We start from the raw sequence: 26192 nt of genomic DNA on the forward strand, positions 1-26192 counted from the left end.
CAGAGGAAGGAATAAGCCAAAAGGGATTCAGTGTCCCAGCAGGAGAGAATCAATGAGACCAGAGAAGGCTTTAGGGAGGGAGTTCAGAAAAGGTGACAAGATATAGGCAGGGCCTGGTGGTAAAACTAGGGCTGGGCTGCCCAGGTCTTCTGTGGATGGGCGGCTGGATTTCCTATCTGCTGGAAGCCCCCTCCTCCATGCTTCCATCCCACAGATGGCTAAGGTGCAGACCCTGCTGCCCTCCATAGTGAAGTGCCTGAAGAGCATGGACGGGGCGCTGGTGGTGGAGGCTGTCCATGACCTCAAGACCATCTTCAAGGGGCAGGCCAAGAAGCTAATGGACAGCTCAGTCTATGTGGAGATGCTGCAGGCCCTGCTGCCTCACTTCAGTGATGTAAGGCGTCGGGAGGGGAAGGGGAAGCGCGGGAAGGGGAAGCGTGGGAAGAGCAGGGTCAGTCAACACCTGAGGGTGCAATATTTCCCAACCACCCCACCACACTGGGCTCTGGTCAGACCTGATTCAGATTAAGAGGAAGGGGCACCTCAGCCCAACTGCCTTTCCAGAAGGGAGTCCTTTTGTGATCAGTTTTCCCAGAGAAGGTAGACTTACTGCCACTGGTTGGTTAATGGGGACCGTTTTTGGCAGCCCCAGTTGACGCAATGGCATCTTTAGAACAGTGGGACATGGCTGGACAGAATGGAGAACACCAAGCCTAGGCTCAGTGAGGAGGGAGCTGGCCCATGTCAGCCCCACCACGTGGCCTGGGCTCTTCTCTGTCTTTGTGCCAAGAAGATCTCACAAACGAGGGACAGGAAGGCTGTGGAGCCTCCTCCTGGGTGAGAGGTTCCCCTTGAGCTTCTGGTTTGTCCCAGGCAAGAGAAGAGGTACGGGTGTCCTGCATCAATGTATATGGGAAAGTGGTTCAGAAGCTTCAGATGCCCTGCACCCAAGCCTTGGAGGAGCAGCTGACCAGCACGCTGTTGCCCCTGCTCCTCGTCGTGCAGGAGGGCAATGCCAAGGTGGGCCAGGTGAGAGCAGGCACAGAAGGGGGCACCTCCTTTACAGAGCCAGGCCAGGATTGGCGCCCGCCCATGGAAAGCAGATATTTACCTCTAACCAGGTGTGTTTTCTAGAGGCATCTTGGACAGAATCCTCCCCCCACTAAAAGTTAACTTCACATGCGCCCTTGTTTTCTTCCTTTAGTTTTTATTTATTTGCTTGCAACACTGAAGATCAAGCCTTCCTTAGGCTTCACGCACACAAGGCCGCTGAGCTACAGCCTCAGTGTTTCCATTCACGCCTTTCAAACAGAACTTGGTTTTCCAAAATCCAACTTAAAAATTGTGTGTGTGTGATGCATGGGTATGGGCACACATGCCATCCTGTGCACATAGAGGTCGGATAACAATTCTGTGGAGTTGGTTCTGTCCTTCTACCTCTACATGGGTTCTGAGGACAGAACTCAAGCTGCCAGGTGTGAGTGGTGAACCCCTCTACCCACTAAGTCATCTCATTAGCCCCCAAATCCTGTTTTTACATGGATTTCCCACCCCCGGAGGTCTGCTGTCCTGGAATTCCACACTGCTGGTATTTTCTTCCCATTGGTCTGCAGAAATGTGTGAAGACCCTGTTCCGATGTTCTTGCTTCATGAACTGGGAGTTGCCAAAAAGGGCTTACAGCCAGAAGCCCTGGGAAAACCACCTACAGACGGTGACAAAAATTTGCAAGTATCTTGTGAGTGCTTCCTGTAAGTTTACTGACTCTTTCCAAGGGTGTTGGAGACCAGAAGTCATCTGTTCCGCATTCTGACTGGCAGTTCACATTACTTCCTCCAAGCCATTGGCTCTTGGGCCTTCACCTCCGTGGTTTTCGAGTTCTCAGACAATCCTGCACTGACTTTTCCAAACAGGCACCAGGGGGGTCGGCTCGTTTGTTTTTATTGTTGAGACAGGGTCTCACCATGTTGTCCAGGCTGACCTTGAACTCTTAAGAGCTGAGTGATACTCTTGTCTTAGCTTCCTAGATAGCTAGGGCCACAGGCATGAGCCCTTTGCATAGCTGGGGTTAGATCTTTATACTTTGGCATCCAGCTGTGTGTGGGTCCCAGGCATGGTAAAAAAAAAGGGGGAGGCATGACCTTGGTGCTGGCAGTTTTCAGCCCAGCTATGTCCATAAATGAACGCTTCCCATTTGAAGTGAAACCTGGGGGGCTACCAGTACCCCCACCCAACACAAATGTCCAAAGGAACAGATGGTTGTCAGACTGAGTCAGAAACCCCTGCTAACAGTGACACTTGAGCTCAAGGGTTCTGCAATCAGCACCTAGTGTTATTACCATCATTTTACAGAGGGAAAAGGATGTGTTGAAGAAATGTTTGCTAAGATCATTAATTCACATGCCTGCAGTGGCTGATCACTTGGTAGACAATGACCTCTGTGACATGGAAGTAGAGTGTCCTGGGAGTCAGGAGAGTCACACTCCATCAAAGGCAGGAGTATAGGGTCTGGGCTCACTAATTCAGCCCTCTTGCCACAAGAAAAGATAGAAGTCTACATTTTTTCTTGCAAGACATTAACAGTCAATTTAGCTTATTTCGAGGGCTTTTGAGGCAACTGGTAAGTTCAACTGGTAAAGTGCTTGTTTTGCAAACGCAAGGACCCGAGTTCAATTCCCAAGAATCTATGTAAACAACAACAACAACAAAAACATCCTGGTGTGGTGGCACACACTTGTACTCTGAGCAGTGGGGAGTCAGAGACAGGATGATCCCTGGGACTGACTGGAAAAGCAGCCCAGCTTACTCGGTAAGCTCCAGGCCAATGAGGGACTTTGTCTCAAAAGAAAACAAAACAACAAAGTGAATGGCACCCAAAGAACAACAGCAGGGGTTGTCCTTGGGCTTCCTCGTACACGTGCCACCATGCCTGGCCTTTTGGTTCCCTTCTCTGCAATGGAAATTCGCAGGCAGTATCTCTAGTGACAGGAGTATGCTAGTGCATGCCTGTGAACACACACCCCATATATACATTCACATGAGAGGCTGAGGCAGGAGGACTGCTAGGAGTTTGAGTCTTGTGCTATAGAGTGAGTCTGTCTAAAAACAAAACAAAACACCCATATACATTGTGCTCGGCACTGCTCTGTAGACCATTTGGGGTTTGTGATTGTCAGTTTGTACCTCCATGGTGGATCCCTCTGGATTCCCACTTTCTCCTTGCTTTCCTTGCTTCCAAGAAAGGTAAGTTCTTGGGCTGAGCGCTGCAGCTCATTTAGTAGAGTAACTGCCTAGCATGCCTGAGACCCTAGGCTAGATCCTTAGCACCCATAACCCCAGCTTGGTGGTGTGGGTGCGGTGCTGTTTGATGGTGTGTGGTGGTGCATTCGGGAACCCAGGGTGGGCTACATGAAACCCTGTCTCAAAAAAAATTGAATACAAGGAAGTTAACCTCTAGTTGTAGCTTTAAGAAGAGACCAGTGACTTATTGTTAATCAATGAACTAATCAACTATAGGTCATTCATTCGTCTAGGACAGTGGTTCTCAACCTCCCTAATGCTGTGACCTTTTAATACAGTTCCTCATGCTGTGATGACCCCCAACCATAAAATTATTTCATTGCTACTCCATAACTGTAATTTTGCTACTGTTATGAATCTTAATGTAAGTAACTGTGTTTTCCAATGGTCTTAGTGAAAGGGGTTGAGACCCACAGGCTGGGAACCACCCTTTTAGCGGTTTCTGGTCAGCAGCCCCAATACAAGTCCTGTCCAGGGTGCTGAGGACTCTGAGCAGAGGGAAAGGTTCCCTTATCTTGGAAGAGCTCCACATTCAATGGGGGGAAAGGGTGTGCAATTAACAGTTACAGTTCTGGGTACCATGGCTGAGGATGTACAAGATGCTGCAGAAGCATTAAGATAGCGGGCATTGGTGGCACACGCCTTTAGTCCCAGCACTCGAGACAGAGGCAGACCAGCCTGGTCTACATCGAGTTCCAGGACAGCCAAGACTATACACAGAGAAATCCTGTCTTGAAAACAAAACAAAACAAACAAAAATGGTGAATGAGCACTCCCTGAGAGTCATTGGAGGCTTCAGTGGGAGTTAGCATCTGAACTGACACTTGAAGGATGAGAGGCAATTTGTCAGATGGGGAGGGGAGGGTATGTAGGGAGAGACCTAGGCACCTGTGTTGCTGACCACACCCATTTTGGGTGTGGCTACAGGTGCATACGGAAGTGGGGAATAAAGGGTTGTGCAGAGAGGCACTAGGTCTCTTTTCGGGGTTCCGGTCTGGTCTCGGAAAGCTGCTGAGACTAACCCGGGTTGCCGGTTTCTCTTGTAACTACCTCCCCATAATAAATAGTCTCATGTACCCTCATCAAGTGTACGATTTACATTTCCATCAAGGCTACGCTAAATAGGAGCAATCCCCGTACAGGGCAGAGAGCTGGCTAGGGCTGTTGCTGCAGAGCAACGTGAGTGTGACAGTGGAGGCAGTTAAATGAAGACTCAGTACGATTGCAAGGGCTTTGCCTGCCAGACCTGGGAGTTCAGACCTTGGCCTTGGCCTGCAGAGGTTGTCAACAGGAGAGGGAGTAGATCAGTTTTCTTTCTCTCAGTAGCCTCCTACCTGAACAACTGCTCCCAGCTCTCTCAGGGCCATCCTGCTGGTCTCTGTCAGGCTCTCCTGCACAAAGCACGGCTTTTTCAGCACCAATCACGAGTGAACGCCTGCACTTTCCAGTGCAAGAGGATGCCTCCTTTGTGCCTGTCTTTTGAGCCTCCTCAGTCCTCCAGCTAATTCCTCATTGCTCTGTAGCTCCAGTCTTTCATCCTGGCTAGTCCAGCTGCTCTTTGCATGCTTGTGTGGGGTCTGCAATGTGGAACCTTCCTCCATTACACCAGGAGACCGACTGATTGATAGGAGACCCGGGCTGGCATGCCATTAGAAGTGATGATTTCAGTCAGATAAAAGAAGACAGAGTCTGAGCCCTGGGGGCCTCTGGCAAAGATCCGGGCAGCAGGGGTGTTGAGGAGCCGGGTCAGGGCAGTGCTGGCAGGTAGAACAGTTGCCCCTAACTTTGAGGTAGTGGCCCAGCACTTTAGCGCTTTCTCTTCACTCCAGGTGAACTCTCACCGAGACAGCGTCTTCACTTTCCTCAGCCAGAGCCTGGAGTTTGCCAAGAATCCACGGGCCTCCCTCCGGAAGGCCTCTGTCATCTTCATAGGTAACCTGTTCTGGAATAATAAGTCCCACTGCCAAGCCTCTGCCTGAGTTCCAATCTGAGTTTCCCAGAATCCCAATCTCCGGGGGGAAAGACCAATTACAGATTCTCTTTGCTCAGGATTCTTCTTAAGACCCTTCTAATGGCATCTGGGGCTGCCTCTCCTACCCCACTCTCCTACATTTGCTATATTACATTTCTTTTCTCCCCTGCCCAAATAATCACAGTCCCTGCACCAGGGTCAAGAGACCTTACTGCAGAGAGGCTTGGAGGTGACGACCTCTGTAAAATGACACTTCTTTTTAGTGTATGTTTTAAATTCATTTGCTTTTTCTCATACCCCATCCACCCATCCATCCACCCATCCATCCATCCACCCATTCATCCATCCATCCATCTATCCATCTATCCATTCACTAATCCATCCACTTTCCCACCCATTCATCCATCCATCCACTAATTCATCTACCTATCTCCTCATCATATATGCGATATATATGCACATATGTATTCCACTCTCCCATCCTTTTATCTACCTATCCACTCATCTGTCCATCATTCACTCATCTGCCCATCACCTATTCATCCATCAACCCACCCACCTACCTGTCTACCCATCCATCTACTCATCCACCCATCCGTCCACTAATCAATTGATCCATTCGTACATCCCATCCATCCATGCTCCTACCATCCCTTCATTGGTTTATTAGCAGATGATTCCCTGCTCTTTATCTGGCATGCTGATTAGGTTAGAGAAACAGAGAGCCGCTGCGGTGGGTGGGAGTGAGATGGGCAGGTGAGATGTGTGTGGGGGGGGGTGAGGGACTACTAACATGATCAATGCTGGGACAGAGGAGCGAGGCCTAGGACACATGGCACATGTCTGAACTAAGGGGTTACACAGAGGCAGCTCCTCACATGCGGTTTCTTTCAATCTTGCTCCAAGCCAATTACTTCTAAAAATGTTAATGTTTAACACCTAATGCCAAGGCCCGTGCCTAGACAATAATGCTGAGCACAGCCCACTTCTGCCTACAATCAACTTCTGGAACAATGAAGACCTTCATACCACTTTTGGGATATAGACCTCTCGTGAGATTTGGAAGAAAATTATGAACACTTTGCCTAGAAAATGCATATATGCATAAAATTTGCATATTAATTTAGGATCCTCAGAAACTTTCCCTCCCACTCCACCCTCCAAATGGATATCAGATTAAGAAATTTATAGTCTTGTGGGAGATAAAGATTCATAAATCAGGCCCTGGAGATGTAGCTTAGTAGTAGGACACATTCTTGGCATGCATAAGACCCAGAGCTAAATCCTTAGCTCCCCCAAACAAATAAATATGATTTTTAAATCACAAGTAAAGCAAAACCAGTATATATAGAACCAGTGTATTGAGGTCCAGTATATACAGACCCAGTGTATACAGACCCAGTGTATACAGGCCTAATATAAATATTCCTAGTGTATACAGACCCAGTGTTTATAAGCTAGTGTATAGAGGCTCAGTGTATACAGGCCCAGAGCAGACGGACCTAGGGCTTACAGGCCCAGTGTATCCAGACCCAGTGTATACTGATAGGAAACTCACTGAGTCTCTGAGACTCTAGGTAGGCCCCAGGTTCAGCCTGGGTCAGGGTCAGGAAGGACTTCATGGAGAGCCATTCTCTGAAGTTAACATACAAGGACGAACAGGAACTCTCCAGGAAAACACATGAGTTAAGGGGCTCTGGGAAGGGTGGAGTGTAACCAGGACCCAGGTATGATGGGAGTCAGGTACATGGAGCAAGGACACCTCAGAGGTCCTTTGCAGCCATGGCTGACAGGTGTACGAGAGGTTCAGATTCCCTGGGGAAATTGGGCAGGGAGGCAGTACTTTTCCATGTCATAGACAAGGAAACTGAAGCCCAGCCTAGGGTGGCACTGTCAATTGCCTGCATCCAGGATCCTGTGTTGTCTGATTTGATCCCGCCCACTGGACCAACACCTCTCTGGGACTCCTGTTGAGAATCTGCTCTGGGTCATAATGAAGCCCCCCTTTCATGACCTCTACGGGGCCGGAAGAGGGCAGGCAGATTCTCTGGGGCCATCTGGTCCAAGAGTGTGAGGAGCAGGTATCAAGGTGGACACCTTCTCCTCTTGGATTATCCAGGGTCCCTGGTCCCCTGCATGGAGAACATCATGACTGAAGAACGGCTGAATGAAGTGAAAGCCAGTAAGTCCCAGCCTGGGTAGGTGAGATTGCTGAGGGAGACCATGAGCAGAATCTCAGTGGGTGACAGGAAAAGAGGACAGCATGGGCCAGGGCAAGAGTCTTCAGACCTGATGTGCTGTAGCTTTATCTATAGTGAGTGTAATGTTAGCTACTGTGGGGGTCACCCAGAGGCAGGATGCACAGCATCCTGGGGAGTTTGTGACTTCATTAAGACAGTGTGGCTCAAAAACAAGACCCAAAACCATGTAGTGCAAGCCGGGCGGTGGTGGCGCACGCCTTTAATTCCAGCACTCGGGAGGCAGAGGCAGGCGGATCTCTGTGAGTTCGAGGTTGGGCTGGACCGACAGCCTCGAAAACAATACAGAGAAACCCTGTCTCGTAAGAACAAAAAAAAAATCATACAAGCTTTGAAAGACACAGTGACCTGAAGGGCTGGGAAGGTGCCTCATAGAGGGGTGTCTACGCCAAGGCTAGGAGTTGGGAAGGGAGGATGGGGCTCTACTGAGTGAGGAACCTAGTCTAAACAAGTGGCCTTTCTCTTTCTCCAACCCAGCTCTGGAGAACTTGAGACACGATTCAGAAGCATCAGTGTGTATCTATGCGGCCCAGGCCCAGGACCACATTATGGCCAGTTACTGGCGGAATTCTTGGCCGCTTCCGCATGGGGACTTATGGGTGTGTGACCCATCCAATACACACCGCTGGAGCCCCAGTTCTGAGAACCTGCCCACTTCCCACCAGCGACGCTCCTGGATCATGCAGGCACTGAGCTCCTGGAAAATGTCTTTGAAGCAGTGACATGTCAAAGCCCCCGGTCAGATCACTGTAAATACTATATGGTCAACCTCTCCATTCAGATGGCTTCCTCGTGAGAGATGCCCCGGGTCCCTGGGTAGCCATCACTCTGACAAGTCTGTGAAAAGAGCATGGCCTACATTTGTTGATTTAGTTGACACTGACGGATGTGTGCAGGCTGTTTTGTTCACTTTGTATATTGGGATACCGAGGCACAGAGAGGTGAAGTGACTTGTCCGAATCCACACAGGTGGTCCCCTGGACATCTCAGTTTCCCCTTCTCCAGTGAAAACAGCAGAAGGGGCGATGGTTTAGACGGCCCTTCCTTGTAGAAAGGGAAAGAGACAGAAAAGGCTCTCCCACTTATATCATTCATATTCAAGAACCCTGGCCTCTGAATCTCACCCTTGGGTCTTTGCCCAATAATTGCCTACCACTAATGCAAAACTATCTGAAGACATTTTTGTTTTTGCTACCTGAAGGTGTCAATGCTACTAACCTCTGGTAGGTAGAAACCAGGTGTCGGGGCACACTGTTAAGTATCTTACAGTATGCAGGACAGCCCCCACATCTAAATGGTCAAAAGTTCTAAGGCTGAGCTCAGCAGGGAGGTCTGGGGACCGTGACATCCGGAGGTTGTGTGAGTCAGCTGGAGTCTGAGGTGCCAGAGCAGAGACTTCTCAAGGAGGTTTGGGGATGTATGGGTGGAGAGCAGGGTACATGGGACCAAAGACCATCTTCAAAGTCACAGTGATACGGAACCTAGAAAAAGGGCGGTGCCAGGCCTGAGGCCATGGAGGCTGTGCAAGGAGACAGTTTCATCCAGAGGGCAGGGGGAGGCACAGCGGGGTGCTGATATATGAGCAGATGACGACTGAGACTCTCTCCTCATGGGATGTAGGAACCCTGGGCCCTGCTGGTACACCAGTAGATTGATTCGGCCATTCTGAGCAAGAGTCTTTCACTGGTCAGTAGTGGTGAGCTTAGGAATAATCACAACCCACGGATTCTACCTGTAGGCATACATCTTGGGGTGATCTTCCCACAGGCCCATAGGGACATTTATGAAGTCGTCTGCTGTGGTGTTATTTATGAGGTGAGGTGAAGAGTCAGGCCGGAGGGTAAGCCCATGGAGTCTTGCGTAGTTGAGGTAGGGATGTACTTAGCTCCACGGGGCCTCAAGCCTCGTGTTGAGTGAAGAAAAGTATGCTAAAATCTGTGTGAACAAAAATCTTGTTTTGTTTGAGACTGGGTCTTGCTATGTAGTCTAGCCTGGTCTTGAACCTGTGATTCTCCTACTAAAGTGCTAGGATTACAGGGAAAAAAAAAGTCATCAGGCTTGGCTAAGAATTCACCTTTTGAGAACATTTATAGAGAAGACAAAAACCATCAGGGTTGGAGAGGATGTGGAGGGTTCAGATACAAAAGGGAGCTTACCAAACTACAGCCAGGAGACTGCAGGCTAGGCAGGCTCTCCCTAGGTGCGGTGGAGCTCCCTGTTAGGCCACGCCCCTGTCAGGCCACGCCCACAGACCGACGGAACCAAAGAGGCAGGGAAACACACAGCCGGGACATTAGAGGGAAGGACACCCTCGCCGCCGGAAGGAGCAGTACACTTCTTGGTTCCCCCGGATTCAAGAGCTGGAGTCGCGAGCTGCAATGGAGAGTTCCGACGCTGACCCCGCGGATGACACTTCCATGGACGCATTCCTGGACAAGTTCCAGAGCCAACCTTACCGCGGCGGCTTCCGCGAGGACCACTGGGAGGAGGTGGGAGTCCCGGGGGTCCCGCTGGGGTAGGAGCGTGGTCCTCGTGCCTTGATCGCCGCCAAAGGACGAGTGACTTCAGTTGAGTGCCAGAAGCCATCTGCCTCGGCGTATGTAGGGTCTGAGTGGTCAGTGCACTTAAGACCACAGGGTTTGGCAGTCAGCCCTGTGACCCACCACCTCCAGGTTTTTCTATTGGATCGGCCTCCTGAGTTCTTTGAGCTGGGTCCCTCCCGTGTAAAGTTGCTTTCCATGCAGCATCCTGCCACTTACGGTTAGGGCAAAGAGGAAAGGAGACAGAGAAAGGTCAGGATCGTGAGAGAGCTCCGTTGAAGGCGATTACGACCATCCTTGGAGAGTTGAGAACTCTGAAGTCTAGTTTGCCACCGCAGAAACTGGAGCCTGTATAGATCCAGCCAATCATGGGGAGTTGCAGTCATGATCGGAGAAAAAGACTTGGACGTTGAGTCCTGGGATTGGATCTAATTCAGCAGACACTGCTAATTATGTGCTTTATTCCTTCGAAATATAGGAATTTGACAAGATCCCCCTATTTATGAAGAAAGCACCATCAGAAATAGATCCCAAGGAGTTCCCTGACTTGGCTTGCCTTCAGTCAATTATTTTTGATGATGAGCGATCTCCAGAAGGTATCTTATGTGACTAGGGTTTACTTTGTGTCTTTGTTGAGTTGAGGTAAACTATGAGTTAGATGGCTAATTTGTCACTATTCAGGCCATATGTTCGTTCTTCTTTAGATACCGTCTAAATGTACACAGTTCTGAATTGTTCTAAAGAATCAGAATATGTGTGATAAGTGTCAACAAGTATACTGCTACATTAGTGGGCACTTGTTGGAGCACTACAGGAGCAGGAGTGAGTTCACAGTGGGTCTGAAGTTTGAACTAAATCTTAATGGCTGTGTAGGTTGTTGCCAGAAAGAGGAGGGAAATTTGCATCTTGGTGAATGAAACAAATGTAAGAAAAGGAATAGTATAATTTCCTCAAAAAGACTTTTAAAGTTCTTTAAAAACTAGGATACATTGTGCATGTGAGCTTATGGGGTGTGTGTGTGTGTGTGTGTGTGTGTGTGTGTGTGTGTATACACACACGTATGTACATAAGGAGGTCAGAGAACAGCTTTGTTTTGTGGTGTGACTTCTCTTTTACCTTTACAAACGTTCCTGAGCTGAAACTCAGGTTGTCAAGCGTGGGGGCAGGTGCCTTTACCTGCTGAGTCAGCTCTTAGGCCATCTTTCTTTCCCCCTTTCAAAAACAGCACTCACAGCCACACAGTGGTTACACACACACCATTAATCTCAGCACACAGGAGTCAGAGGCAGGTAAATCTCTGAGTTTGAGGCCATCCAGAGCTACATAGAGAAACTTTGTCCTGAAAAACAAAACAACAAAAATTAGTAACATACATCCTAAGGTTGTAACTGTTCGGGACATTGTGCATAAGAGAGACATTGTGCCCATTTTGTCATACTATTAATTTGGATTTTTCTTTCTCTTTTGGTTCCATCTCTTTCATTTATCATACATGTGTTAGTCTGCCCTTCCCTTGCTGTGCTAAAAGACTGACCAAGATGAGCTTGAGGAAGCAAGGGTTTATTTTAGCTTACAGGTTATAGTCAGTCCATTATGAAGGAGGTGACCTCAAGCAGGGACTTGGAGGTGGGAACTGAGACCAAGACCATGGAGGAAGACTGCTTACTGGCTTCTTCCCCTACCTACACCCAGGACCACGTGCCAGGAGTAGCACCGCCCATAGTGTGCTGGACCCTTCCACATCAATCATTAATCTATAAAAATGCCCAAGATAGGCCAATCTGATGAAGGCATCCCCCCTCCCCCAGACAGGGTTTCTCTGTGTAGCTTTTGATCCTGTCCTGGAACTTGCTCTGTAGATCAGGCTGGCTTCCAACTCACAGAGATCTGCCTGCCACTGCCTCTTTAAGTGTAGATTAAAGGTGTGTGCTACCACCGCCCAGCTGGAGGCATTTTTTTATTTGTGGCTCCCTCTTCCCAGATGACTCTAGCTTGTGTCAAGATGGCAACAACCTAACCTGCACAATATTAGATTACTTCATGATTCAGACTTTTGGTGATGCTTATTTTCTCCTTCTCTTCGTTCGCAGAGCAAGCCAAGACCTATAAGGATGAAGGCAATGACTACTTTAAAGAAAAAGACTATAAGAAAGCTGTGGTTTCCTACACTGAAGGATTAAAGAAGAAGTGTGTAGACTCCGATTTAAATGCTGTCCTTTATACCAACCGGGCAGCAGCACAGTACTATCTCGGTAAGTACTAGTTATGACTTGGTTAGCTCCTTTTCCTGTGTGTGTGTGTGTGTGTGTGTGTGTGTGTGTGTGTGTGTGTGTTTATAGTTGGGTGGGTGTGTATGTGCAGGGCAGAGGTTAACCTCGGGCTTATTCTCAGGCACAGTCTACCCTGTTTTTGGAGACAGAGTCTCTCATTGGCCTGGAACTTTCTGAGAAAGTTAGGCTGCCTGACCTAACTCGTCTCCACTACTTCTCCCCTCAGTGTGGGATTACAACTAGCATTTTTGTGGGGGTTCTTGGGATTGTGTTTAGGTCCCCATGTTGTACAGCAAGCATTTTACTGACTGACATGTCTCCTCAGCCCAACTTTATTATTTCTGAGGAATGTACTTATAGGGCTGAAGAGATATGTGTCTCAACTGTTAAGAGCCCTTGCTCCTCTTCCAGAGAACCTCAAGTTCAGGTCCCAGTACCCGCATCAGGCTGCTCACAAGTGCTTTGCACAGGCACAACTCCAGCTCCAGAGTTGATGCCCTCTTCCAGTGTCCATGAGTACCCACACATGCATGCCTGGCTGGCTGGTGTGCATGTGTGCATACACACACACACACACACACACACACACAAATCTTAAAAAAAAGAAAAGGGAAGAAGAATATACACCAGGAGTGGTAGCTTATTCCTTTAATCTTAGGATTTGGGAGGCAGAGGCAGGTGGATCTAGGAAATTTCTTAAATTCTGTGTGCTGTTTTCTTTCTGTCATTATTTATTTATTTTGTTTTCCAAGATGAGGCTTCTCTATGTAGCCCTAGATGTCCTGGAACTCCTTTTGTAGACCAGGCTGGCCTCAAATGCACAGAGATCCTCCTGCCTCTGCCTCCTGAGTGCTGGGAATTAAAGACATGGGCCACACTGCCAGGTCAGGCCTGTGTACTGTTTTCTCTTTGGAAATTGTGACTGCTGATGCTCTTGGAACCAAGTGGGAGAGTGGGGCTGAGGGCTCTATGCCTGCTTTTCATTTACTGGCTCTCCACTGTGCCTGGGGCTCCAGTCCAGAGGCTCTGTTTTTGTGTCTAGAGGAACCCTCTGGTCTCTCCACAGGTCTGGGGAGGGCTGGGTACCAGTGGAGGGAAAGACGTTTGGAAGTGTGCTGGCCTTCCAGTCTGCCTCTGCTCCCATTGCAGAGGCCCAGTGCCGGTAACACGGAGTCCCAAGTGCTTATTCCTTCTGTAATGTGACTTGGTAGCCCAGGGCTTTCCTTCTGCTTTCTGGTTTCAAGCCCATCCCTTTGCTTTCTAGCTTTCAAAGTGCATTCTGTGTTGTAAGTGCCTTTGTTAGTTTCTGGGATCCTGGATGAGGCAGGAGGATCCCAAGTTTGAGGTCAGCCTGGGTAGTTTCGTGGAACCCTGTCTCAGATCTCAGCACCAGAGGGAAATAGTGGAGCTCTCTTGTTCCTCTTTTTGATCCTTACACATTACTCAAGTATTTTTGAGGATAATTTCTAGAAGAAAACTGTTGTTTCAAATGGTGCTAATTTCTTCTCTAATTATCTGGGACAGTTCTTGTCTATGTCCTCACCAGTTTCACGTTGACTTCAGTTTCCCAGCCACTAGTGACACTGGACATCTTTTCATGTGCTTACTAGTCGTTTCTGATTCATCCAGTATTGTGAACTTTTTAGGATTTGATGAGCATAACTGTATTATTCCAGAAATATGTTCAGTTCTGAATTCTTGAAAATTGTGCAAGAAACGTCTTTGTCACTGCCGTGGTATTTTGGAATCATTTTGCTCTCATAACTTGTTCGTTTACTTTCTGGCATTTTGTTAGGCAATTTTCGCTCTGCGCTCAGTGATGTCCTAGCTGCCAGGAAGCTAAAGCCGGGCCACCTGAAGGCCATAGTAAGAGGTGAGTCTCTGTGAGCCGCGGGTGGTCGTCACTGTGGAAAAGCCGGCATTCGGCACCAAAAACTGCCGTGGAAAGCTTTGCTCCTGAGGCGCTGGCCACCTGAAGGCCATAGTAAGAGGTGAGTCTCTGTGAGCCGCAGGTGGTCATCACTGTGGAAAAGCCGGCATTCGGCACCAAAAACTGCCGTGGAAAGCTTTGCTCCTGAGGCGCTGGGGCCGGGGAGTCACACAGTCCTGCAGACTTGATGAGACGTCCCGTTCCTTGCTGGCCCTCAGCACTTCTCAGAAGGCTCTACCCTTTATGTGTGTTTGTATGAAATTGAAACTCATTTTAAATTAGTAAAGGATAAAATTAATTAAGACACAGCACACTCTGATTTTCTCCCCAGTTTTGCTGATTGAAAGGCAAGATATTCAAATGCCATGTTAAAATTAATTAAAAGATAAGTTCTAGGCCTTTGCAAAGAGCTCTGGCACCGGGCTGTTTCCTCGTTGTTTCCGTCTTGTGGTCTGACCTTTGTAGTAACAGTGCTTTATTACTTTATATGCCAGCTTTTCTCTGAGCAGGGGATGCTTTGCAAATGTCATTCTTCATGTATTGAACCTCCCTACATTGCCATGAGCAGCTTAACCTGCTCTATCCAAGTTATACCTCTTTAGATGCCCATGGCTGGCGGGTGTCCCTCAACCACAGGACAGAAAGCACTGAGTCAGGATTGGCAGTGGAGTTCAGTCTTGGGGAATTAGTCTCTTTGAGTCATTGTCAGCCTTACCTTATAGTATGACCTTGGCTGGGCATCTGCTCTTAGTGTTGGTTTGTTCATATCTGGATGATGAAGTTAGAGTTAAAAAGAAAATGTATTCTGTGTGTGGAGGTCAGAGGACAGCCTTCAAGGGAAGGCTCCTCCCCTACCACATGGGCTCCAAGAATTTAGGTCATCAGGTTTGGCAGCAAGTGCTTTTACCTGCTGCTCCATCTCACCTGTCCGGGGGTCGAGTCTTTGACAGCCAAGCCTTTATAATAAAGTTTTGATGTTTTAAATTTCTATGAAAAGCCTAAAAGAGGTTAACTCTTGAACATGATCACATAAAAACATTTCAGAGCTGGCCAGAGGCGGTGTAAACATCTTTAATCCCGGCACTTGGGAGGCAGAGGCAGCAGATGTCTGTGAATTTGAGGCCAGCCTGGGCTACAGAGTGAGTTCCAGGACAGCCAGGGTTGCACAATGAAGTCCTGTCTCGAAAAAACAAACAAATTAAAAAAAATTTTTTGGAACTAGAATCAAGGTATGTAGTTTAGTGGTAGAGTATTTACTTCCCTAGCATACACAAGGTGCCTCAGGTTACATCCAAGAATGCAAACAAAACAACTCCCCAAACCAGCCAAACAAAAGGGGAGCGGCTTAAAAAGCTGACTCTATAAAAAAGGAAAATTTGAAGAGACCCAGTGCTTGGGCTTTGGTGTTGATTGGCAGCTGTGGAAATCCTGCTTTATAGTAAATGTCCTCTGAGGGCTGGGGACACGCTCAGGGTTAGGAGAACATCTCTTGCAGAGCATCTTTGCAGTTCCCAATGGCTCACAGCTGCCTGAGACTCCAGCTCCAGGGCTGGTCAGCCTTTCTGGCCTCCTTAGGCAGGCACTGTTGTGAGCATGCCCACACATAGACACGCACAGACACATAATTTAAAATCGACAGCCATTTGCTAGTCCAGCTCTGTCTGATTCCAGTGCCTGTGCTCTTTGCCACGGGCTGTTGCATTATAGGAACTGAACTATAAATAGCCTGTCCTGCCTCCCCTCCTGGGCTGGCTGCTGCGCGGTGGGGAAGGAGGGCTCATTTAAGGTGTGCATGATGTTCCTAGGACCTCAGGACTCTGTTTTCTGCAGGTGCCATGTGCCATCTTGAACTGAAACACTTTGCTGAGGCTGTGAACTGGTGTGATGAGGGGCTACAAATTGATGCCAAAGAGAAGAAGCTTCTAGAAGTGAGGGCAAAAGCAGACAAGTTGAAGGTTAGTAACTGTCCATACATAGCTAATTAGCATTCCTCAGATTGTGTCTCAAGTCATTGTGGGAATATCTGTGTATGTTAGCAGTCTAGTAGTGGTATATAACTCTGCTCTGCCAAGAGCAGGGTATAAATGGGGTTTCTAGCAGGCAGAATTTGCTGAGATGATGCCTAAGCCTAATCTCTTAATGACTGCGCTGGAATTTACTTGTCTGAATGAGGCTGAGGGGGAACATCCCAGACAAGAGCTCTAGGAGGGATGCTTCTACAAATCTGAGTTTGAATACTACTTTGCCACTGCTGAAATGCGCTGGACAAGTTTCTGATATTTCTCAGTCCCGGCTTTGAAAATGGAGAGTATAATGTGTGCCTTGAATGTTTTTAGGAAGGTGAAATGAGCTAAGCAGTATTCACATTCTCAGGAGAGTTAGAAACAAAACCAGATAACACACAACAGAGACCACATGATGTGCAAAGCCTAAAATATCTGCTCTTTTCCCTTTGTAGCAGACCTTGGCAGATTCCTGTCAACTGTAAGCCCAAGAGGGAAAGCAGGAGCTGCTGGTGTTGGACATACTGGGGGCGGGGAGTGAGCAGGGAAGACAATCTGAACTCTCTCTGCCAGACTGAATAGAGTGGTGGTGATTTTCTCTCCTAGGCTTTAACTGCAGAATGTAGAGCCTGTGTTTTTAACAGGTTCTTCAGCCACATCAGAGAAGTTGGGGTTCACGCAGTACCTGTCTATTCCATCGGGGTCCCTAAATGGAGATGCTCTTTCTCCTTTATTGGTGGCGTCTTCCTCAGCTGCCTAGGCCCACTTTGGGGGCAGAATCAGTCACCCCATGTGTTGCACTCAGTCCACACCACCAGGGATCAGGGTGACACACCTGGTCACTTGCCTTTACTTGGCATCATCCTCAGTGGATTGTGAGTTTCTGGGGGACAAGAACTAAGGGTTTTGTTTTTTTGTTTGTTTGTTTGTTTTTTGAGACAGGGTTTCTCTGTATTGCTTTGGAGACTGGCCTGGAACTTGCTCTGTAGACCAGGCTGGCCTTGAACTCACAGAGATCCGCCTGCCTCTGCCTCTTGAGTGCTGAGATTAAAGGTGTGCACCACCAACACCCAGCTTGGTTTTTGTTTTTCTTTTAAGAACTAGGCTTAACATTTCTGCTGACACTGGCTGTGTGCTTTGTGCATGTTTACTAAGCCTCTGGCAATCCCTGAACTTGGCTTGTGCAGAGACCGGATATAGTCCTGCAGGCTGGGGGAAGGTGGAGGAAGAGATCCCTGGAGCTGATAGCATCTGAATTTTATTTCCAGAGGGTGGAAGAGAGGGATCTGAGGAAAGCAAGGTTGAAAGAAAAGAAGGAACAGAGTCAGAATGAGGCTCTCCTGCAGGCCATCAAGGTAAGTTCTCAAACCTTAGGCCCCAAGTGTGAAGTCCCCGATTGTGTGAAGCCTGCCAGGAACCTTGCTTGGGACACTTTGTCTTCACACCTGTGCTCACCCCAGGTTCTGAAGTCAGACCACCAGGTTCGGTCAGCTCTGCCCCTGCCTTTGCTGGTCTCAGCAGCATACGAGTGCATGCTCTGGGCTAATCATCCTCTCGTTCCATTTTCACAGCAGCCATCCGGGCAGGGCTTTCTTGTTCCTGGTTTTCTAGCCTTGGACGAGAAAATCTCACACAGCTTACGGGTGTCAGATCCTGGGCCTTGCTCTTACTACAACTTAGGTTACAACCTGAGAGAGCTGCAGTTTTAGGAAGCCACTCTAACTAATGACGATTAGATCCTCCCTGTCCTGCATTGAAGCAAGTGTAGTCTAGGAGGCCCTGTGGCCAAGCCAGGTCTTACATGAAGTGAATGTTTCCGGCCCACGTCTTCTTCCATCCTTACACCCGCTAGTCTCCCACTTGATGTTGCTCTGCCTTCACAGACGATGCCTCCTGGACTAAGGTTGTACTTTTATTCTGTGTTCACTGATGTTATGCACCCATTTCAGTTATTAACTCTGAGAACTTAACACTGCTAAAGTGTACCTCACTTGTCTCGCCCAACAAGCAGTCCTTTAACACAAGTTAAATATGGGGGCTGGAGAGATGGCTTAGTGGTCAGGACCCCTGGCTGCTCTTCCAAAGTACCCAGTTCCATCGCCAGTGCCCATATGGCAGCTCATAACTGTCTGTAGCTCCAGCTCCAGGGGATCTGACACCCTCACACAGACACACATACAGACAAAACACCACACAACTGTCTGTAACTCCAGCTCCAGGGGATCTGACACCCTCACACAGACACACATACAGACAAAACACCACATAAATATAAATCTTTAAAAAACATTAGGCCAGATGTGTGGCACGTGCTTTAATTCCAGCACCTGGAAGCCGGTGACAGGAGGATCAGAAAGTCAAGCCCCACTTGGGTTACATGAGACTGTCTCAAAGAAAAGAACAGCTTTTGCTGACTCCTGCTTTAGGGGATATTATTAAAACTAATTTTGATTTCAACAGATGTGCTAACCTTAGAAACCTTGGTACTTCAGTAAGGAGTCAGGATGAAGTCAGGCTTTCCTGCTAGCATCCCATGTTCTTCCCAATGGGAACGTTTGTATTTTTGTACCAACACGTGCTTACCCTGCTCTATGCTTTTGCATGTGCTCATCTTTGGGGTGGGTTGCTTGATGCCTTTTCTGCCTTTCAAAGCCACTCTCCAAGGCTCAGGACTGTCGGATACTGCCACTTCCTACATTCTGTTTAACTGTTCCATAGCTGCTCCCACTAGACCACAGACAGCCCTGAGGACAGGGAACCATGTCCAGAGCCAAATACACGACAGATTCCTAGTGAAAGTAAGTGAAGCCTGCGATGTCTGCTGAGTGCCAGGACAGCTAGGATGGGTTATGTGGAATGGGCCCTAAGGAAGCTCATAGGGCGAGGGTGTATTTCAGTGATATGTGTTGCATCTCCCTACATGATAATCTGTGCCTGTGTTGTCTTAATCCAGGCGAGGAACATCAGGCTGACCTCTGAAGCGGTGGGTAAAGATGAAGATTCAGCCTCCGATGGTCCAGCTGAGATCTTCTTGGATGGGCTCAGCTCAGAGAACCCTTGCGGAGCCAGGCTCAGTCTAGATAACGAAGGCAGGCTGAGCTGGCCTGTGCTGTTCTTGTACCCAGAGTATGCGCAGTCCGACTTCATCTCTGCTTTTCATGAGGACTCCAGGTACATACTCCACTAGCTCATGGCTCCTCCTGCTGACTCGCCAGGATCCACAAACATGCTTTTGCTGAGTCAGGAAGAGAGTAACTTAGAGGTTATCTTCTAGCAGGTTGACAGGCTTCTCTGTGTGATTCTGTTTACGACCTTGCAACACAGGTCTTGCCTCGTCAATGCCTTGGTGAGTCATCTTAGGTAGTATAGGCATGTAATTTAAGTGTGTGTTTGTGATTTCAAAGGGTTAATGCTTAAAAAGATTATGTCCTAGACAAGTGAAAACCTTTATATTTTCGCACTGTTGTCAAAGTAGGGTAAGCGTACTTTGTGAAGCTGTGCATCATTTTTCTCTGTGACCTGGTGTCCAGGGACTGATGGGGAATGTAGATGGAATGTTGGTACCCAGGAAGCACATCTTCCTCCCTTAGGTTTATTGACCATCTCACGGCGATGTTTAGTGAAGCACCCTCTTGGGACTCAGAACAGAAATATCACCCGGATAATTTGGAGGTAAGAAAAGTTCTATTTCATTCCTCTGAGGGATTTGGGGAGAGTATATACAGAAATTGAGTGTTTTAAAAAGGTGTGTGTGTGTGTGTGTGTGTGTGTGATTTGCCATAGTACATGTGGAGGTCAGTGGACAACTTTTGGGTGTTGACTTTCTCCTCGGTAGGTTCTGGGGGTTGATCTCAGGACACCAGCCTTGTTCATCAAGAGCTTTTATGTGCTGACTGACCCTTGAGTGATTACAGTGTTTCTGGTAAAATATACATTGTAATATTTAGCATTTTACCATTTAGGCCCACAGTTGAGTCATTCACACTGTTATACACCTATTACCACTATCCCTCTCTATAACTTTCTGTCTTCCCAAACTGAAATACTGCACTCATCAAACAAACATGTTCCGTCCCTGCCCTTGTCTGTTCTTCTTCCTTTCTCTATGAATGTGACCGCACTGGGACAGCATTTAAACAGAAGTACAGTGTCTGGCTTATTTCGCTTAGCATAGTGTCTTCAAGGTTCAACTATGGTCTGGAGTAAGTTGTATTATAGCATATGTGAGCCTTCCTTTGTAAGGCTGAATAATATTCCACTGTTAGAATTTTGTTTGTTGGTTTGTTTTTCAAGATAGGATTTCTCTGCATTGCTTTGTAGCCTGTCCTGGAACTCACTTTGTAGACCAGGCTAGCCTTGAACGATTTGCTTGCCTCTGCCTCCCAAGCTCTGGGATTAAAGGCGTCCCCACCAATGTCTGATCCATTGTTAGGATTTTTAAAATAAGTCATAACTAGAGTTTACTGAGTAATGAAATGTTTCCTGAATATTCCAGCAACCACTTTTGTACATGTTTTCTATAGACAAAGACATGTCTTCCTGATTTCAGAAGAGCTGTCAAGATCAGGAAAGACATGTCTTCATGATTTCAGAAGAGCTGTCAAGATCAGGAAAGACATGTCTTCCTGATTTCAGAAGAGCTGTCAAGATCAGGAAAGACATGTCTTCATGATTTCAGAAGAGCTGTCAAGATCAGGAAACTGGCATTGATTGCTGACAACAGCCTAACCCTCAGGCTCTATTCAGGGTCCACAGATTTTCCCAGGAAGATTCCTTTTGTTCCAGGAGCACAGAATGAATTGATTGTGTCCTTTATTGTCCCTGCCCTGACCCTGAAAAGCTTTTGTTTGTGTTGTCTGTCTCCTGCTGTGTTGTGTTTCCTGTGACTGGATTTGGTCTTTGTATGTGTGGCTGGGCTGTTACAGGAGTGATGCTGTGTACTCTCTCTGACATACCAGGTGGGCTCTCAGTGCCCTGTTCTTGATGACAATCACTCTGGCTACCTGACCAAGGAGGGGTCACCAGGACTCTACTGCATAGTCACGCTGTGTACTTTACAATTAATATTTCATAGGAGGCTCTTTGAACTGATAGGAAGATATCACTAGCTTTCAAACTTTCAACATACATTTGTGTGTGTGTCTGTGTGTATGCGCACACTCGTGTGCGTGCATGTGGATGTCAGAAGACAACTTCCGGGAGCCAGTTCTGACCTCTGTCTGTAGGCTCTTGACTCAGGTCATTAGGCTTGGCAGCAGGTACCTTTATGACTGAGCCATCTCAATAGCCCAACAGTTATTGTACTCAGTGGATTTATGGTTTCCTCTTTCATTCAATGAGTTACAATTTGTTAGTGTGGTTGCTTATGTTCAAATTGTGCTAGTCTTGGCCAGTGGGCCTCTCTTCAGATTTGGCCTTATAGATCCTCTTCCGTCTGCTGGGGGCCTGATGCTCCCCCACCGCTCGCTCTGCCCTACACATGTGGCATTGTTTTCACTGCTCTTGGGTTCCAGCTTGCTGCCTAGGCTACCTGGCTTCCAAAGAAGCCTTTTCATCCTGCTCAGGCTGGCTGGCTCCCGGCATGAGTGCCTGCCTCTCCTGGTTGAGCTCTGACCTGCCTCCCTGTGAGATGTCCTCACGCTGCTCTGACTTCAGTACACATGCCCTTCTTACTGCTCTGGCTCTCCCTTTGTGTCAGATCGCTGTGCTTTCTCCTCTTCACTCCTGTGGCACTGGGACTAAACTGAAGGCCACACAGGCCTTTTACTGCCTGGGTGACACGAAGAGCGATTCCCCAAGCTATGAAAAATGCAGCCTTCCTGGTAGCACAGCAGGGCTGCTGTCCCTGAGCCTGCAGTCCTGTGGAGGTGGCAGATATTCCACTAGTAGAAGTTGCCATCCTAAGTTTCCCTCAGAATTGCCATGGCATGTGTAGGGCTAAGCCCTGCTTGTGTCTGATTCTCTTCCTGGTTAATGTCACAGGTGTACTTCGAGGATGAGGACAGGGCAGAACTATACCAGGTATCCCCCAGGAGCACTCTGCTGCAGGTGCTGCAGCACCCCAGGTGAGTACCTCCATGGGATGATGGGGAAATGTCTGGTCAGCTCCTCTCCTCGTTGACACACAGCCATCGCAGAAGGCAGCCAGTGGGACCGACTGACCTGGCCCATTAAGTCAAGACATTGGCCAAAGAGGTTGAAGAACAGTGACAAACAAACATGACAGCCCAGGCCAGGGGAAGTGAGTGGCCTGGTCTCAGAATGGAAAAGCTGTTTGGCTTTTGTAACTGAAGGCAGCTGGGGTAGCTCTCACTTTCTGATTGCACTTGTCTCCTGACACTGTTATATGGAAAAAGCATTGCAGACACCCTTGGTTCCCTATCTGTGTGACTCTGGGCACATTCTGCCTTGCTGGGCTCTCCCTTCACCTGCAGGATGGGTACATGGTTCCGGGGAACTTGCTAGTCAGGATGCAAGCAGGGGTCAGAGTGTCCTGTAGATGTGGTGCAGCCTGCTGAGGGAGGATGTCTTCGTTATCAGCAATGGCAGCAAGCAGGGTTCCAGTGGCCTCTCAGCAGCTTCTGTAGAATACCCTGAGGGAGTTAACACTTTTAGGGTCATTTTCTCCAATTTAGAGCAAAGTGAAGAAGAGTAAGGCAAAGGGTTTTTGCACCTGAATAGAAGCCATTTGTGCTGGGAGAGGGGCCTTGAGTGTGTAAGCATGGAGACTGGAGAGCTGAGTTAGCGCCATTCATGGAGCATGGACTTGACTGTCCCACTAGGGAAACGAGACTTTATCCCAGATGGTGAATGGACTTGCAGAGATGAATTCAAGGAAGGTGTACAGAGGAATATCAGATTTGAATGTCCTGTCGGGTGGTGAGGCCCAAGGTGGGAGAGGTTGGATTGGAGGGAGGCTCAGGACAGATGGGAAGGAGTTGACATGGAAGGGTGTCCAGGAGTACCTAGTGTGCTTTGGCTTGAAGGATGTGGAGGCCATTTCTCAAGGCCTGCTCATTGCTTCTCTGGCTAGGGACATGATTTCAGCAATTCATTTTCCTATTGTTAACAGTTACTCAGTATTTTTTAAAAGCCTGAGTCTCATTCTTCCCCATTTCCAAAAAGTATATCTTAACACAGGGCCTTGTTACTAAACTTGGAGTCATAGTCTATACCTCAAGAAACCAGACTTGGCCACTCATTCTCAAGAAAACAATTAAAAGGGCAAAATTAATAGTTCTGTTTATTTTTTATAGGTGAAAAAGGTGTGTGTGTGTGTGTGTGTGTGTGTGTGTGTGTGTGTGTGTGTGTGTGTGGCCACAATGGAAACAGGTGACCAAACCTGGCTTGTTGGGGATATAGACTGTAACTTCAAGTTAGTAAGAACCTGGCTTACCCCAGTTACTCATGGAACAGGGAGTGAATTAACTGATAGCTTGTTGTACTCTTCTTTATGTTTAGTTCCCTGTGTGCCTGATGCCAGAGGGCCGATCTAGAGGTTGTGTCAGTTTTAAGGGGAAACTATCATGCTTACTGATGAGCAACCAGACAGAAATGTGCTGAGTTGTATTTTGTTGTTTATGTGTATCTGAAGGTTCACCTTGAGTATGGTTGGGAAGGTTGGTGGATAACGGAGAGAACAATCCAGTTAATCACTCTGTCATGCTCCCTGCAGGTACTCTGTGAAAGCCCTTACACCCACATTCCTGGTCTGTGTAGGATCCTCTCCTTTCTGCAAGAATTATCTTCAGGGGAAAAGGGTACACAGGTAAAGTGGGAGCCAGACCCTGGGATCCTTCCCTCGACTTCCTCTGCCTGGAGTCTACACTTGGATCATCCAGACAGACCTAGAGTCCATCACTTCTCTATCCCCAGGGACAGTGGTTCCTAGCCTCATGCCGGGGAAGAAGCTGCTGACCTCCCTGAACCTCAGCCTGTCTGGCTGAGTGCTGGGCTCCGGCTGGGCCTCACCCTCCTCAGACTCACAGCTCTGCCCTGGTCAGAGCATCCTTGGAGTCCATCTCTGAAGGAGCATCTGCTGCAGTTGCCAGACCAGCTGGCCTCGGTGACTCCCTGGCCTGTAGACAGTTTCAGGGCGCAACCACAGTCTTAACCTTTGTGGCATCAGACACATATGGAAGGCACTCCTCTAGGGCAGTAACCAACCCTGCATAGTATTCTGAGGCTGTAGGGATGAAACTGGTCCAGTTGTCTCACCAGAATGGAGGAGAGCCATAAGGGATACTGCTGGTGCCATGAGGTGACTGGAGCCACGAAGCCACATCCTGTTTCTACATTAATGACTGCACAAACTGGGATCCTCAGGATGTCTCACAAGTCTACCAGTTCCCCTGACCCCTCCCAGTGTGAGAACTACAACAGACCAGACAGTAGCCCAAATGTTTCTCCAGTTCCTCAGCTCTAGTTATGCTCCTGCCTCAGCAGCAGAATGCTGGGTTAGGGTGTGCACCACTGTGCCTGGCTAGGGTTTTATGCCTTTTGATCCTGAAAGTCTTTGTCTGTTGTAGGTGGTTTTGTCCTGAGCTGTTCATCCTAGAGACTTTGTGTGCTTTCCTGTAGCTGAGTGGCTTCCTACAGTGCCCCCCCCATCTCCCAAAGGGAGCAAGGGCTATGAGTAGATGTGACTTGTGCCAATCTGACAGAAGCCTAGGAGCAGTGCACAGTGGGGGCGAGTAGGTTGTGTTCTTGTCCCTCTACCAGGAGGCCTCATTTCTCAAATGGGAGCATCCCCTCAGTCTGGGTGTCTGAGCAAAAGCTGACCTAAAGCCACTGATTGTAAAGTAAAAGGCAGTTTTTTTTTTTGTAGTAAACACTGAGATTTGGGGAGTGTTTGTTACCATAGCAAAACTAATATATCATTAAACTGAAACCAGCTGGTGTCCTTCAGATGGGCTAATTCGGGGTCTTGTGTTGTATGCATCCTCATTTCTGGAAGAAAAATTGTCTGGAAAATTTAGCGAGACCAGTGCAGCTTCTTTCTCAGGGCAGGTCCCTGTAAATCCAGCCTCTTTTCTTCCCTGGTTTTGAAAACACTGCAGACATCTCTCAGAAGTCTATGTGAGGGGCCTAACAGTTGGCAACAGTCCAGCAGGCATTGCAGGATTCCAGGAGCAGCATCTGTAGCCATCCCACTGTCATGGGCAAATCACATTCCATTGTGCCTTCCTACTGTCTAATTAGAGATATGACCCAGCCCCTTTCATAGGCTTGGTGAGGATGATGTACACCTGCCAGGTGTACTTCTGGAACGTTAGTCCTCAGACCTACCCTTCCCGTCAGCCAGCCTCTGCTGTGCTTCTAGTCTTTGGCTCTCTGGAATCATCAGCTTGGATGCCACAGGGGGCAGGGAATGTCTTAGTTACTTTTTATTGCTGTGGTTAGACACTGACCAACCCAACTTAAGAGTTTACTGGGGCCTTACAGTTCCAGTGGGTGGATTCCAAAACCATCATGGTTGGGATCATGGCAGCAAGCAGAGAGCTCATATCTTGAGACAACATACTGCAGGGAAAGAGCTAACAGCATGGCTGGGCTTTTGAAATCTCTAAGTCCACCAGGACCATCTCCTACTCCTTCCCAAACAGCTTTACCAAGAGGGACCAAAGTCCACCAGGGCCATCTCCTACTCACTCCTTCCCAAACAGATCTAGCAAGAGGGACCAAGTCCTCAAAGTCCACCAGGGCCATCTCCTACTCCTTCCCAAACAGATTTACCAAGAGAGACCAAGCATTCAAATATCTGAGCCTATGATGACCATTCTCATTCCAACTACCACAGGGAGAACAGACACCAAGCTGTGTTGTTACACCAGGGCCAGGTCTGAAGCTTGAAGCCCCTCTCTACTGTAAAAATGCTCATCTTCTTACCCTTGGCATTGCTTGCAGCCTGTGTATGTGAGG

General features: G+C 48.1%; 2 protein-coding genes across 3 annotated transcripts in view; both read left to right on the forward strand.

The window, feature by feature from the left end:
• The window catches only part of Mroh7 (maestro heat like repeat family member 7), a 39149-nt gene extending 30738 nt beyond the window's left edge, over positions 1 to 8411 (forward strand). Inside the window, exons 18-23 of the mRNA XM_005072176.4 lie at positions 215 to 394; positions 874 to 1029; positions 1614 to 1736; positions 5128 to 5230; positions 7390 to 7452; positions 8006 to 8411. Coding sequence (XP_005072233.1) covers positions 215 to 394; positions 874 to 1029; positions 1614 to 1736; positions 5128 to 5230; positions 7390 to 7452; positions 8006 to 8250 — 870 coding nt within the window. The 3' untranslated portion in view covers positions 8251 to 8411. The remainder of the gene's footprint in view (positions 1 to 214; positions 395 to 873; positions 1030 to 1613; positions 1737 to 5127; positions 5231 to 7389; positions 7453 to 8005) is intronic.
• A 1418-nt stretch (positions 8412 to 9829) lies between these two features.
• Ttc4 (tetratricopeptide repeat domain 4) lies at positions 9830 to 25178 on the forward strand. 2 transcript variants are annotated; one of them, XM_013114983.3, is made up of 11 exons: positions 9831 to 10017; positions 10547 to 10664; positions 12159 to 12320; positions 14134 to 14211; positions 16099 to 16223; positions 17540 to 17626; positions 19225 to 19442; positions 19862 to 19943; positions 22254 to 22336; positions 23947 to 24039; positions 24147 to 25178. In XM_013114983.3, the coding sequence occupies exons 1-11, from the start codon at positions 9907 to 9909 to the stop codon at positions 24160 to 24162; spliced, it is 1173 nt and encodes a 390-aa protein (XP_012970437.1). In that variant the 5' UTR covers positions 9831 to 9906; the 3' UTR covers positions 24163 to 25178. The 2 variants fall into 2 exon arrangements, with proteins under 2 accessions (XP_005072234.1, XP_012970437.1); XM_005072177.4 differs by having other exon boundaries at positions 9830 to 10017; positions 23947 to 25178.
• The last annotated feature ends 1014 nt before the right edge of the window (positions 25179 to 26192 follow it).

The sequence above is a fragment of the Mesocricetus auratus genome, unplaced genomic scaffold (genome assembly GCF_017639785.1).
Source record: "Mesocricetus auratus isolate SY011 unplaced genomic scaffold, BCM_Maur_2.0 Super-Scaffold_100014, whole genome shotgun sequence".
Lineage (NCBI taxonomy): Eukaryota > Metazoa > Chordata > Mammalia > Rodentia > Cricetidae > Mesocricetus > Mesocricetus auratus.

Excerpts from the sequence above, each read along its gene's own strand:
- Ttc4 (XM_013114983.3), top strand. The coding sequence starts at position 9,907 with ATGGAGAGTTCCGACGCTGACCCCGCGGATGACACTTCCATGGACGCA. Across the intron at positions 10,018-10,546 it reads GCGAGGACCACTGGGAGGAG|GAATTTGACAAGATCCCCCT; the intron begins GTGGGAGTCCCG and ends TTCGAAATATAG. Across the intron at positions 14,212-16,098 it reads CCTGAAGGCCATAGTAAGAG|GTGCCATGTGCCATCTTGAA; the intron begins GTGAGTCTCTGT and ends TGTTTTCTGCAG.